This window comes from Cryptotermes secundus, unplaced genomic scaffold (genome assembly GCF_002891405.2).
Source record: "Cryptotermes secundus unplaced genomic scaffold, Csec_1.0 scaffold55, whole genome shotgun sequence".
NCBI classification, from domain to species: Eukaryota; Metazoa; Arthropoda; class Insecta; order Blattodea; family Kalotermitidae; genus Cryptotermes; species Cryptotermes secundus.
Window position 1 is genome coordinate 768,852 of NW_019740654.1, and position 15,076 is coordinate 783,927.

At 36.6% G+C, this 15,076-nt stretch overlaps 1 protein-coding gene across 2 annotated transcripts in view; it reads left to right on the forward strand.

Moving 5' to 3' along the window:
• The first annotated feature begins 223 nt into the window (after positions 1–223).
• Positions 224–15,076, forward strand: part of LOC111872341 (protein phosphatase 1 regulatory subunit 21) — a 25,445-nt gene continuing 10,592 nt past the window's right edge. For both annotated transcript variants that reach the window (XR_002844212.2, XM_023866107.2), the window contains exons 1-10: positions 224–627; positions 1,875–1,959; positions 2,051–2,245; positions 3,249–3,371; positions 5,801–5,923; positions 7,152–7,347; positions 8,216–8,403; positions 9,406–9,596; positions 11,870–12,006; positions 12,960–13,052. Coding sequence is in view for 1 of the 2 variants with exons in the window: in XM_023866107.2 (XP_023721875.1) it covers positions 1,897–1,959; positions 2,051–2,245; positions 3,249–3,371; positions 5,801–5,923; positions 7,152–7,347; positions 8,216–8,403; positions 9,406–9,596; positions 11,870–12,006; positions 12,960–13,052 (1,309 nt within the window). In the remaining variant the exon portion in view is untranslated. The remainder of the gene's footprint in view (positions 628–1,874; positions 1,960–2,050; positions 2,246–3,248; positions 3,372–5,800; positions 5,924–7,151; positions 7,348–8,215; positions 8,404–9,405; positions 9,597–11,869; positions 12,007–12,959; positions 13,053–15,076) is intronic.

Consider the following 15,076-nt stretch of genomic DNA (forward strand, 5'->3'; position numbering starts at 1 on the left):
CGCGATCTTCCGGCTTGTAGAGTGAAGGCCCCAAAATTGATACTCGTACAGGCTGGTAGTGTGCACCACTATTTCGGAAGGACATACAGCTTCCATCTTCATGGTTCGGTACTACCATACAATTTTTGTCAGGATCTTCGCTGCCGTGAAGATTTCAAATCTGTTTTTCGTTTCGTCCAGCTTAATAACCTTCGTACATGTTGGCGACATTGTTTGTATCAGCTGTTGTGTAAATGTGCTATCCTGTGCTATCACTCGTGGAATAGGAAGGGGCGTTTGATGTTAACGGTACTGACATTTCGATTGTTATAAAACGGATTAGTTTGCTGAATCTGTATCAGTAATCAATAAGTACTGCTCAGTTACAGAGGAATATAATTACGTTGTTTTATGATCGTGATGTTAAAGAAGAGGCGGCAAAAAAGAACTGGTTATTTTGACAGGTTGCAGCGGAAGAAGTAAGAACTTGCCAGCCAGTTTAGGTGTCTAGCATAAATGACAATTTAAGATTTTGTGTGCTGTTGATATTGTTGTGTTTAAAGCATTTTGAAGGATTTTCGGAGACTTTGGAGGAAGAGCTGAAAGCACAACGGACGGAAATTTTTATTTCAACAACGCTGAAGAACAGTGAGTCTGAGTTCAATTTTCGCCCGTTTTTAAATGGTTGTATATTTATCTCACATTGTTTATGGTGATTTCAGTATCAGTATATTTAAATCGTAACTGTTAATAGTGCATTCTTCCCCTGGTTCGGAGAAATATAAACGATATTCCATAGCGCTCCATAGATTAATCTCCCCGTGCCCCCAACGATTTTTACACATTGCCACGTTTTACGGAAATTTTCGGTGCCCCGTAAGCCGTCGTATAACTATTCATATTCGTTGGAATTATTAAAACTTTTGTAATTTTCATATCGCAGTTCCACATATTCTGTGTTTATGTTCAAAATTCCTCAGCCACTCCAAATTATTGATGTTAATGGAAAATAAAAATAATGATAAAATGTTTGGCTACAAAATTAGAAAAACAATATTCTTATCCATGCAAAGCCTGGGTAATAAGTTTTCAGAAACTTTGTTTGGTTGAAGTAAGTCCCTTACATTGCGGCCACTTCTTGCTTATTGTACCAGCCCCAGATGATAGGTGAGGGTGATTGTGGAGCGATTGGGGGATGAAGATTGGCAAGGGAAACTGAAGTACTCAGAGAAAACTTGCCCCAGCGCCACTTTGTCCACCACAAATACCACTTGACCAGACCCGGGATCGAATCTGGGTCGCTTCAGTGGGAAGCCAGCAACTAACCGCTTGAGCTATGGCGCATCCCTCCAATTGTATTTTTGAGAGGTATTAATTTCTCTTTGTAATTGTCCTGTAAACCACCAAATAAATTCCTAGAGAGTCATTCGCACATGTAATGCCTACTTTCTGTCTCTTTTACAGTTCATAACCTCTAAATTCTGGGCCATATAGTCTGAATACTAACTGCGTTGTTAAATGACCCTCTAAAGATTCTACATTCTAAATGAATTGGAAGGCAAATATGTAACAATTTCAGTTGTCTGTATACGTTTCAAGGTTCTAGAGTATCGTGGTCATATACGTTTGCATTTCCTTCATCTGTTATTTTTCTTCTCATCATGGATCAGGCACCTTAATTCCTGTGGGATCCTCAGAATCCTTCTTTCGATGGTAGTATCTCCTCGGTCTTCCTGCTGTTCTCCATCAGATCTGGGATATTTGTATCCAAAATCTGGTCCAAATCAGGTCTAGCTAGGTTTATGTATATATGTAATTCTGCTGGTAGTATTCGTTAAGAGTGAGCAGGAACAAATATGGCGTAAAAAATACAGAATTTTAATTTCTTATTTTAGGTTGAAACCAGAACTTCTTGTAATGGAAGGGGTGCCAGGAGATTTGCAAGCAAAATATCAAAAAATTGCTGCAGAATATTCAAAGGTAGTTTACTTTTTTATTGTGCATACAAGTAACTTGAAAATTATCCTTATATTAGATGTTATCATTTGTAAATTTTTCACATTTTACATAGATGAGAGCACAAGTCAGTGTGTTGAGAAAGGCTGTGGTAGAAGAGCAGACTCGTAACTCAGAATTGCGGGATATTCTGAAAGAGCGGGAGCAGAGTCTGCGCAAAGCTGAACAAGAAATGGACAGTTTAACATTTCGCAATCAACAGCTCACAAAGAGAGTGACTGTACTTCAAGATGAACTTGATATAATGCAGGCAGGTGATCAACAGAGCTATTTTAGAAACATCCAGTTATCAGTTGATTCTTACTGTGATCTAGATTTCAGTGTGAGGATTATGATAAATCTAAATCTCTAAAGTTTCTGACAGTAATTCGTTCTTCTTTTGTACATTTCTTGTTTTATTAATTATATTTAGTTCACTCATGTGGCTCTATACCTCCGCTTCCCCATATGCCTTCATGGTGTAGTGCTTAGTTAGTTAAGCAGAGGGACAATTTTACTTTTATCTTACCTTTTTATTTAATCCACTCAGGGTTTTTAAGTTACATATTTCTGCTTTCAAGCAATTAGTTCTCATTATAATGACAAACAAACATTGATCATTAGATTATTTATACAGTTGAATTATGAGTCACTAAGTTTTTTTGAGACTAGTGCCTGACAATAACCTGTTCAAGCTGATAGTAAATAGCTTATTTTCTTTACACTTTCTGTTTTCACTCAGTGTCCAGCATTGAAAAGCCTTGCACAATTAAGGTTACAGTCTTCTGTGGGATGAGATGACACATAGTCTGGTAAATAGATACCAAGATTTTGGAGGAACCAGCTGACTCCATCTTTAGGGTAGAAGAGCAAGCCATGTAAGGAAGAATGGTCAGACCTACAGAAGGCAGGAACAAGATTAGAACTATGAGTGAATCAGTTTCTGGTTCCCTCCTCCACAATATCTATATTGTTTTTCCCTGCATGGCTTAGCGTTCTACCCTGAAGATGGAGGCAATAAGTTCCTTCAAAATTTTGTTTCGTATCCACTAAACTACATGGCATTGTCCCAATAGACCTTAAGACCATAATATTCACTGCCATGAGAGACCCAAATCTCATATGCATGGTATCTCTTTAGTATTGAAAAAATTAAGACCTTCTGTTACTTTTCTATGAAGTTCCTTCTGGCGTGATAAAGAAATCTTACTGAAATGGAGGAAACAGAATTACTTCTTAATGTGAAATCCATGAATGACATACTCTTATTTCAGGCACGTCCCAAAAAGGGGAAAGTGAAAGGTCCTGGAGCGTCACCCAACACAGAGTTAACAAATCATGTGTTAGATGAAGAACTACAAAAGAAGATTGCTGAGAATGCATGTTTATTATCAATGGTGGGTGTTTATTAAGTCATCTCAGAAGTGGGCTCTACAGATAATAAAATATGTAAGAGTATGATTCCATTCTGTAGTTAACTAGCTGGAAGCTGACTTTAAAAGAAAATGCCACTGCTCTGTGTATAGTGAGAGGGGAAAGTCAAGAATGTAAGGATAAGTCTATTTTAGCAATATCTATCATGAAAGCTTCTTAATTTATTGACATTCTTTGATGGCTGTGGGACATCTGATAATAATTACTTTGTTGATGATGAAATATTATCTGATAAAAATCTGGATAACTTATTCACTGCATAGCACCTTGTGGACACAGTAATGAACCTTCAAGTTTCGTAGATGATTTATATCATGAGTAGATGGGTGACTGTTCACTTTTCGAGAAAGACTCTACTTCATATGAGTTCGTTAGCTACTGTAGTTAGACAACAGGAATAATATACCAATACAGAACTTCATTCTCAGTTTTCAGGTACTTATTTGAAGCCTTTGAATTAATTTTAGTTAAATATTTTAAGTACATAAAATCAAGTTACATGTTAATGGGCTTTACTGGGCAAAGTGATACACTTTTAATGAAGAGCAAACTGGCATAGTGTATTGATAACAGATGTTAATTAAAAAATTAGTTTTCCTATGAGATTCTCACAGCAATAAATATTAAGATTACAGTCTTCTGGGATGTGGCTATGTAGTTTGATAGTTAGGTACCAAAGTTCTGGAGGAATCTCCTTCTTCTGTCTCCACATGTTTAGGAATCCTGAGCATATTTGGGTTTGAATCTCAGCCAGAAAACTGGCTGTTATGACTGCTTGCACATCATTTCTGTTTCATCATTTATAGCCATCATCATCATCATCATCATCATCTTCTTCTTCTTCTTCTTCATGGTGTTCAACACCCCATAACATATGCAGTTGACAAAAAATAGTCATTAAAATCCCAAGAATGCATCCCAAAAATACTTTTAGACCATATATGTATTAATATTTTATATATTTAATATGTTAAATTGTAGTTTGTATAGGCCACACCTGTGGAACACCAGTTCATCTCATAGGTATGGACTAATATTCTTGTTATGAATTCTTTATGGCAATGCATTTTATTTACAATCAGAATAGACTAATGAATAGAAGTTGGTACTGGCTCTGTAATTAACCTTTAACATCCAAAGTGCCTTGATTGGGCCAGTGATGAGTATGGTTGTCGTGGCCAAAGTACCCCGATTTGGCCAGTCGGGCATTTAAACTCCGCTGCTGGAAGTGTGCGCACACGCCACTAGTAGAAGTGCATGCACAGTCCTAAATATTTATTTTTAAATATAGTAGTTACAAGACAGACTTGAGTAAAACCGTAATAGAGGAATTAAAATGATCCCTAAGTGAACAACAGAAATAAAGAGTATATGAATGAGTTATGCCCAAACTCATCCATGAGCCAATATTTTTATTGCAGATTCTGCAGATTAATGTGTTAAAAATATATAGTAAAATTCGATGTGCATACCTTTTTTGTCATTATCTGCTTGATGTATATATAGGTTGAAATGAAACTACAGTATTTGATTTCACTGTGAATGTATAGAAAACAGATCGCACTCTGTATCTCAGCCACGATGCAACTGTCCGTTCATGACCATAGAAAGGGCAGCTACAATGGAAGGTCTTAGCACTGAAGAAGGGACCCCTCAAAGCTTTTTCTTGAATAGTCATGCTTTCATTTTTCTGTTCTTTAGTCAAAAGATTTGATAATCTGAAGGGTGTAACAAAGTTGTAAGGTTTTCCAGCAGAGAACCAAATGATTTTATTGCTTCCGTCTGTTTTATGACAGTCAATTTGTCAAGTGTTACAAACAGAAATTAATTTATAATGCAGAACAATTCTGTGAAAAACTGGGAAACCATTTTTGCAGTACACATCAAAATTAAAAGAAAAAAATTAAAAATAGCGTATAACTCTTTGTATAAAAATTTTCAAATCTTCTATTACAATATGCGACACTATGTTCTTTGCTGATACAAACAAAGTTAATTCTATCCATTTATCATAAAAACTGTGTTAGGTACAACATTTTTAAACACAATGCTTAAAATTGTTGAAGCGCCCTAACAGGAACAGACATTTAAATGCAGAGTAGTAATGGGCATTTAAACACACACCAGCAGCGGGCATTTAAATAGACTACGGCCAACTCAAGCTTACCACCATTTCAAAAGTCCGGTGTTTAAAGGTTAAAGTACTCTCTGAGACTTCACTACATCCTGCATATGGTTTTTATGCTCTAATGCACCTACTAATGGATTGTAAACTTTACTTTTTAAATATAATTTACTGTTATTAAGCATTTCCATTTGGAATTATATTCGAAGCTCTTCTGTTGATGATGATCTCAATAAATATTTCTGAGAAATATTTGGCATGTTACAGATGCAGGATAGAGATTCTGCTCATGAGCAGGAGGTGTCGTCACTGACACAGCACGTTGAGAAGCTTGAACATGAACTGCAGCAGTACCGCGAGGTCAACAGTGATGCCGAACAGAAGTATAAAGTTAGTTCATTCACATCTTTTTAAACATTTTATGAGAGGATAGAAATTGATTTTTAATTATACGTAATTGTCTTGATATAGAAGATTTTAAATTTCTTGTACTGTGTGGCTGGTGGCGTATTTTAACTGAGGGATGATGGTATCAGTATTGAAAAAATTCAGTGCCCAGCCAGTTGCAGTACAGTGCATGGTTATTAGAAGTCTGTACTGTATGAAAAGGTATAAAATTTGTTCATTACTTTTGGCAGCCCAAGTCATACATTTAATGCTTCTCCTCAAAGGCTATGTGACATTTCAGTGCTGCAGAGCTAAACTGGAAAGTAATGAGAAGATAAATATTTGTTTTAAAATTAAGAACCTCCCATTTCCCACATCTTACAGTGTTTGAATGTGTGATGATGAGGCCGGTGGTTAATCAGTAATCATACAATTTACTAATCCATTTCTGTGTACATTTTCAACCAATTTAGATTCTGACTCATTAGTTTGTCACATATTACCTCAGAGATTCAAACCATCACCATTATTGTAAATGATAACATATGATAAAATGGTTGGTACAAAATTTGGAACAGTTTTTATGAACTATCACCACACTAAATTTCAGATGCCTATGAAAAGTCAAATATAAATTTTTTGTTGCTGCTATTTTAGTGTTTTACATATTACAAATAAAAATTACTGTATATATATTTCAAAGATCTGTTACCATACCAAGTTTTAGGGCCATGCATTAAATGAGGCTCACTGTCACTTCGTTTCCACATCTGCCATGTTAGTGTTATTGATGATATGAAACTGAAAAATATGTAGCTGGAGTTACCTAAAGTGGTGTGATGTTTAGACCAAGTTTCATGAAAATCCATCACTTGGTACAAAAATATTTATGGAGGGCCATGCATATGGATATGATGGACTGTGGGGAAAGTAGGCATGAAACGGAGTGTGATATGTCTAAATGCTTTATGGTTGGTGTGATCAAATCTCATTACAAAAAAATATGCTTGTGAGATCTGTTGTATTTCAGAAAGTCTTTCACATCTAGATGTCAGCAATGTCAGTAATGTTACTGCTTATCATTTTCGTATAGCAGTGGAAACAAACTATGTTGTATGTTAGTTAATAAATTGGACTTATTAACACCTTACAATATTGGCTTTAATGTAACTCCTAAGCTGTGTTGGTAACTTTACTAGGAAATTTAGTGTCAAGCTCTAACATGATGCAGGCTGTGATTGAACGGCTTGAGGAAGAGAAGGTCTCGCTCAGGCAAGCAGTGGAAGTCAAGGACCGTACTTTGGAGCAGTGCAGTACACAGTTGAATCTGATGACAGAGCAAAAATCGCAGCTGCAGATGGATCTGGGCATGCAGTTGCAGTCAGCAACAGCCACCATTGCACAACATCTTCCCTTTGTGGACTCCAGTGAGTACAGCAAATTTCTTACCATCGCTAGCATGTTGGCTGGGTGTGTTGACCCGAAGTTACTGAAGGGGAATTGATGTGAAACAAATTATTACAGACAACCATTCTTATTTTAAGCTAGAAAATTCAGTTTCTTGTTATTAAGCTCAATAACTTGGTATGTCAGTGACTTTCCATGTATTTGTGATTTATAAGCTTCTATTCATTGTACATTACTTAGTCCCTAATCCAGTACACTTGGGACCTGAGGCTGTCTCCCAGATATGGCTTCATGTTTTCCTATTATGGGTGATTATATCTTCATTGAAAACTTGGGTATGTCTGTACTCTTTAAGGATTAATAAGATGTGTCTTGATTTTACAGCTTTTTATAAACTAAAGCAGTTTAAAGAATACACAGATTTCATGTCGTTCACTGATTTTGTATATCAGAAATCGACCTGATACTTCACTGAAATTTTTCATATTGTGTTAGTTTTATGCAAGGTGCAGTTTACAGAGTACTTTTGCGCATATAAATTATATTTGCATTGATGTACAACTTGAAATCACCCAGCCCAACTGAAGTACATTGGATAACTTGGTAACATAACTCACACAAGTGGTGTTCAGATAGGAAATGAGTTACAAAATATGCCAGCCAGTTGAGGTTAAAAGCACAGATGACTTAATTGTCAATGTGTGGCATTAGAAACCCACCAACCAACCAACCAACCAACCAACCAACCAACCAACCATATTTATTACTGACACATTTTACTGCATGTGTCTTGTCCTATGTAAAGGGTTGAAGCATAATTTGTCTTTCATAAATATTTTCTGGGATGCAATGTAATGATATTTTTAATTGAATAGTATTGATTCGCAGGATGTGGGGATCTAAATGAACTGAACATTCCACGCCATGACCGCAAACAGCAGATCTATGCCCAGCATGTGATATCACAAGCAGGACTTCATTTACGTGATCTGACAGCGGCATTGTCTGACTACCACACATACAGTGAGCAGCGTTTACATGCAGTGTTTTCCTCATTGAGTCCTGTAAATGGCAGGGTAGGTAAACACATTTATGTTTCACTGTTTAAGCTTGGTGTTATGGTTTGTAGTGTGCTGGAATTATATTATATTATATTGGAGAAAGTTTGGATTACATAACACTGGGACCATCATTATCATCCATTGACATTTCCATGATGGGGGAGTGTCTTACAAGTATGATAGGTTCTCAGAAATTCAACCCAGATTGATCTGAAACCATACAACAATTAAGAGATTAAGGACAGCATGGACATTTTGGGCTTTTGTTATAATGCATTTTGTTTTGGTCAGTATCAGTTCAGTATTGTAATTCCAGCTTTACAAGAAGCTCAAATCACACTTTAATTTTTTTGTTAAAAACAAGCAAATGGTACAAAGAAGATTGATATATAAAATATAGGTCTCCTTATGATATAGAATTTTGATGGCAGACATCTTTTAGTTACATGTATATTTAATGATATACAGATAAATTAGTTACGACTCCATAATGTGATATCTGTAGTTAGATTTCCTTTGAAGCATTGTACTATTCAGTAAATAAATGTGAAAGGCACGGAGGAAAGCAACACAGTTGCAAAGAATGATTTAATTTTCCAGCGTTTGTTTTTGTAAGGTATAATTTTTGCTCCTTGCCATATATCATTGGGATGATCCTGTCAGGGAGGATGAAATCAGTGGAGGAGGAGAGAGGACAAATTAATATAATGTTTTGATCAGAAAACCTAAAGAAAAACATGACTTGGAAGAACTGAGAGGGTAACATGCATTAAAATGAATTTTAAAGAATTAGGGTGCAAGGGCGTGGAATGAATTTGCTTGGCTCAGAAAAGGGACAGGTGGAGGGTCTTGTGAACACAGTAGTGAACCTTTTGAGTTCTATTAAATGTGGGGAACTTGCTGATTAGCTGTGCAACTAGTAGCCTCTAAATGATGACTTTGCTCTATGAAGTAAATTGGTTCTGAACGCCACTATTAACACATCTGTTACATGATTGGTGTGTGTCTTTCCTATAGTTTTCCAGTTACCTGAAAGAGAATGCTAGATTTCTGCGTGCCCTTGAGCAAGGCTACACAGATTTCCAAGCTGGACTTGAGACTGAAAACTATGTGAGTCTGGAGGTGCTGCCCTCACTACACAAACTCTCTGACCACCTTGCGGCTTACACAATGTATCTACAGCGTTTGTTGCCCTACCATTGTCTCAGGTACAGTGAAACAATTTCTTTGAATAACGTTACATTTCTGTTTCAGGACCACTATTGTTAGACAGGCCAGTCACAGTAGCCAAGCGGTCTGAGGCATGTACTGCCTTCGCTTGCTCAGAAGCTGGGATCGTGGGTTCGATTCCCACACAAGGCATGGATGTTTTGTGTGTGTATGCGTTTATTCTGTGTTTATGTTTAGGTAGTGGCCTTGCGACTAGCTGATCACTTGTCCAAGGAGCCCTCGTAAAAATGATCAATGAAACTGAGAAATCAGCCCCATTCTCCAAAGTGGAAGTGAGAGGAAAAAAGAGAATTATTAGACAGAATGAGCCTGAATGTCAGTATCTTATATCATGCTACTTAACCTAGTAATTGATATAGCATCTTGAAATAAATAAATAAATAAATGTATATGTTCAGTCAGTATAACAACTAGGCTGTATAATCGCGGAATTAGGTTCAATTCCCAATGAGGGCAGGCATTTGTTTCTTCTTTGCATTGTCCAGACTGGCTCTGGGACCCACTTAGCTTCCTTTCCAGTGAGTGCAAAGATTTAGATAGCAAGAGCCATTGCGGAGCAGAGGGGAGGGGAGGATGCAGCAGAGGCAAAGAAAGTGGGACTGGTAAGCGGCCTCCATAGTCTAGGGGTAACGGTCCCACCTCATGACTCAAGGTACGCGGGTTCAAACCCGGTGGAGGTCGTGGAATTTTTAAGGGCAGAAAAATTCAGGGAACAAGTCCTCCAAGAGGGACTTTAAGCCGTGGGTCCCATGTCGTAGATTTACGACACGTAAAAGATCCTCATGTCTCTAGGAGACCTCTGAGCAAAATTAGGCAAAATGTTTCCCGCCCAAGTAGTTTCCAATGCCTCCGGTAGATGGGGAAGTTATCAGGTACCAATGCCAGTAGAGGGCCGACTTCACTGGCAGAAAGGGGAGAGTTATCGGGTACTACTGCCAGTAGAGGGCCGACCTCACTGGCAGAAAGGGGAGATAGTGGGCACCAGTATCGGTAGGGTATGGCGACAGTAGAAATTAAAGGGGGATGTACAATAGACTATTAATCGCGGTGCATGGGGAAACCCACCCCCTCTATACTGAATAACTGAATAGTGGGACTGCTCATGTATGTTGTATATTCCCCCCACATCACCATTTACTTGGTCCTGTCTTCAGTAACTTGTTTCTGCGTCTTGAAGACCAGGACTCTTCCTAAATGAAAGTTTGTTTACCAGACACTTTTTTTGTCAGGGGAGAAGCAGGTTTGTTTGAAGCTGACCACTCGTCTCAATCTAATGCCAAGGTTAAAGATGTGTGTAGCTATACCTCCACTTCCCCATATGACTTCTTATGATGCTTAATTAAAAACATGGACAATTCTATATGTATGCCCTGTAGGGCAATTTCATCTTAAATATTTAGAAATACAGTGAATTTTATAGTGCTGCTGTGAGGTAAACTTGTATGTTATGTGTCGCCCCAATTTGGTGGAAGGAGCATCAAACTCTTTGCCTGAGTGAGCAATCCCAAAAAATTCCACATTTACTTCCTACATGTTTGTTTCTGCAATTTAAAGTGTTTAATTTTTTATGATGGTTTGATGCTGGCAGAATTTTTATATAAGAGTATTTAGAACTTAAGGAGAAAATATTAATTTCCTCTTTTAATAATGTGTACCACTCAGCAGATGTTACGATGATCAGATGAAGGAAAATGAGAGGGGTAGGGTGTATAGCATCTATAGGAGAGATAAGAAATACAAACAAAATTTAGTCAGAACACCTGAAGTGAAGAGAATACTCAAGACACCCATGTAGATGGGAGGATAATATTAAAATGAATATTAAAGAAAAAGGGTAGACGTGAAGTAGGCTCATCTGGTTCAGTGATGGGTCTTATGAGCACAGTAATGAGTATTCAGGTTCTATAAAGTGCAAGGAATTTCATGACTATCCGAGTGATGCTTTTCTGGTAGGACCCTGCAGTATGGAAACAGAAACGTTCCTGACAAAATGTGCCATATATATCTTCCTTCTTGCTCCTAGTGCCTGGATTTCATACCTGCTGTTATCTCTTTCAGATTTTTGTGTGAGGAAATTTACATTGCTGTGTTTCATTTGTAAGACCAGGATAGATGTAAGAAATAGACTGTGATGTGCTTGAGGGTGCATGAATTTTATGGAGCTAATTATGCACTAGTATATAAAGCAGGCATACTAGAAGGTGTTTGTGCCTCTTTCAGTGGGTTTACATATAGGGATATATTGCTCTAGCTTCGAAGAGGAAAGTTCATTGTCTACCTGCACTGAAATGCTACAGGCAAGCAATGCGGCGGTGCTTCAACATACAGCTCAACTGACAGCCCACTTTGCCAAGCTCAACACTTACGTCAAGCTGCTGGCTCTACAAAGTAAGAAATAATATGGTTACTTATTGGTTTCAGGACAATTTGTGAGCACTAATTAGCTTCAACCAGTTATGGATAAATGGATTTTGATGGAATTTGTATCTAGCATTCTTACTCTAATTTACTGACACAATGTAATTGGGCCTTAATTTGGTCAACATGGATAGTCACCCTACCATTTAACTTTGCATAACCCTATGCAGCTGAAATAGTGCTATTAAATAAAACAAAGAATCAATCAATTAAACATACATGTAGGGGTTTTTTTTTTTAGGTTTTTTTTGGGGGGGTGGGGTGAGACCGAGTCCACTTGGTATGTCGGCCATTAACTGGCCTGTTGTACCAGCCCCAGATGATATATGATGAGTGTGGAGGAGTCGGTGGAATGAGAATTGGCAGGGGAAACTGAAGTACTCGGAGAAAACCTGACCTAATGCCACATTGTCCATCACAAATCCCACATGACCTGACCTGAGCCCAGGCCGCCGTGCTGGGAAGCCGACGGCTAACCATCTTAGCTATGGCACAGCCAACATACATATAAATGAAAGTGTCAAGTAGCAAAGAAGAATATAGCTACAATGTTCCTCATTGTATTTTGCCAATTCTTTGTAATTTTCCTGGTGAACTGTGTTACAGAGTAGTAATTACAAAGTTTTGTGTGTTGTAAAGAGACTGTCAGCTGAAGACTACTGTTGTCTGGGATACCCTGAAGTTGGAGACTGTAGATTCCTCGAAAACATTGCTACCTACCAACCGGTCTACACAAAGTCACATCCCAGAGGACAGTAATGTTCTTTATTACTTACATGAGAACCTAGATCTTGTTCCAAACTTCTGCTTTTTTTATTATTCTATGTCCGTAATATTAGGATCATGGTACCGTTTGAATCTTTTATAAGATTGAGGCCAGGAAAGCATTAAGAAATGGCTCTAAATATATTTTTGTTATTTAGGTAAGCGAGCTTTTCAGCATCCACCTGCTTCACAGAGGAGGTTCCTATTAGAGCTAACTGAAGTCCTAAAGGCTCTGCATGAATCTATGAAAGGTAAGTTCATCGATATTGTATGAATTTCTCTAATTAAATGTTAATGGTGTAATTGTTATTCAACTAGTGAATTGGAGTAAATCTTAAACAAGAATTATTCCTTTCCAGGAAAAAAAGTTTTGCAGTTCATTTAAAAATTGTATCATGTTTCAATATTTGGGACATAGTTCACTGATGAACTTTTGTGATGACAGTTATGAACCTCTGTGGTCTATCATGAAATTCCTTTGGATGGCATTTTCATGAAATGAAAATGGTAAACAACGTTCACAATACCTCACATATAAAATTTGAACCCCAGATAGGGCATAATAATTTAGAACTTAATAAAGCAGACGACAGTATAATGATATACCATCAAAATATTAGGGGACTGAGAAACAAAAGAACTGAAATATTAAACTCACTACTCCCGGAACTCCCTCATATTTTATGCATAACGGATCACCATTTAAGGGAATTTGAACTGGATAGCTCACCAATAGAACATTATAAGTTAGGAGCAAAATTCTGTAGAGAAAAATTAAAAGATGGTGGAGCATGCATTTTTATTCATGAATCTATAAGTTTTATAACTATTAATTTACAAGAATTTTGCAAGGAACAAGACATTGAAGTTTGTGCCATAAAAATTAACTTATCAACTTGTCTGTGTTATATCTATCTATAGGTCTCCTGATGGGAATTTCCGGTGGTTTTTGAAGATGATTGAAAATATTCTGAATCATTTATATAATGTAAATATAAATTTTATTATATGTGGGGACCTCAATGTAAACTACCTAGATAACAACTGTAAAAAAAAGCAGCAATTTGATACCTTACTGTCTACATTTAATTTAACCAGTGTTGTAAATTTTCCAACTAGAGTGCAAAATGAAGTAGCAACGGCCATTGACAATATTTTTTTAGATGTGTCTAAAAACAATAATTATAATGTATATCCCCATATTAACGGCCTATCGGACCATGACGCCCAAATTATTAAGTTTAAAAATCTTAATATACAAGGATTAAATAATACCACCCAAATCATAAGGAATTTCAATAAACACTCTATAGCTAATTTTAAGCTCAAACTGAGCTTTGAGATGTGGGAAGATATTTTTGAAGCAACTGATGTAAATATAATGTTTAATAATTTTCTCAATACCTATCTTAGGATTTTCTACTCCAGTTTTACGAGAAGAAAAATAAAGAGCAAACCAAATGTTCATGAATGGTTAACTACAGGAATACGTATTTCATGTAGAAACAAAAGAAATCTTTATTTACAGTGTAGGACTAGTAATGATATTAAATTAAAAGAACATTACAAACAATACTGTAAAATTCTAACTAATGTCATCAAAGCGGCTAAAAAAATTCACTACGACAGGAGGATTATAGACTCTAAAAATAAATCAAAAACTATTTGGTACATAATCAAAACTGAAATTGGGAAAAAAGAAGATAAAGTAGACATTCAATCCCTTGATATTAAGGGTATTATAACTTCCGACCAACAAATCATGGCAAAAAATCTTAATGATTATTTTGTAACAGTTGCTGAGGATATTATTGATAATACAAGTATTAGTAAAACTGGACAGCCTATGCATGATAACTATTTAAATTATATGTCCTCAATGTTCACGAGTCCGCTGTCAAATATTCGACCTAAGCATGCCTCTACCCATGAGATAGAAGGAATCATCAAATCCTTAAAAGCCAAATACTCCCATGGTTATGATGAGATACCTGTCGCAATATTGAAAGCTAGTGCCCTATTTATTAGTTCTCCGCTAACATATATTGTAAATAAATCTCTTTCTTCAGGAATTTACCCAACTAGACTGAAATTTTCAATAGTAAAACCAGTATTTAAAAGTGGGGATAAACTTAACATCTCTAACTATAGACCAATATCTTTGTTACCGGCTTTCTCTAAGGTATTTGAAAAGGTAATATATTCAAGGCTTAACCAGCATCTAATACAAAATAAGATACTTGCTAGTGATCAATATGGATTTAGAAAAAACTCT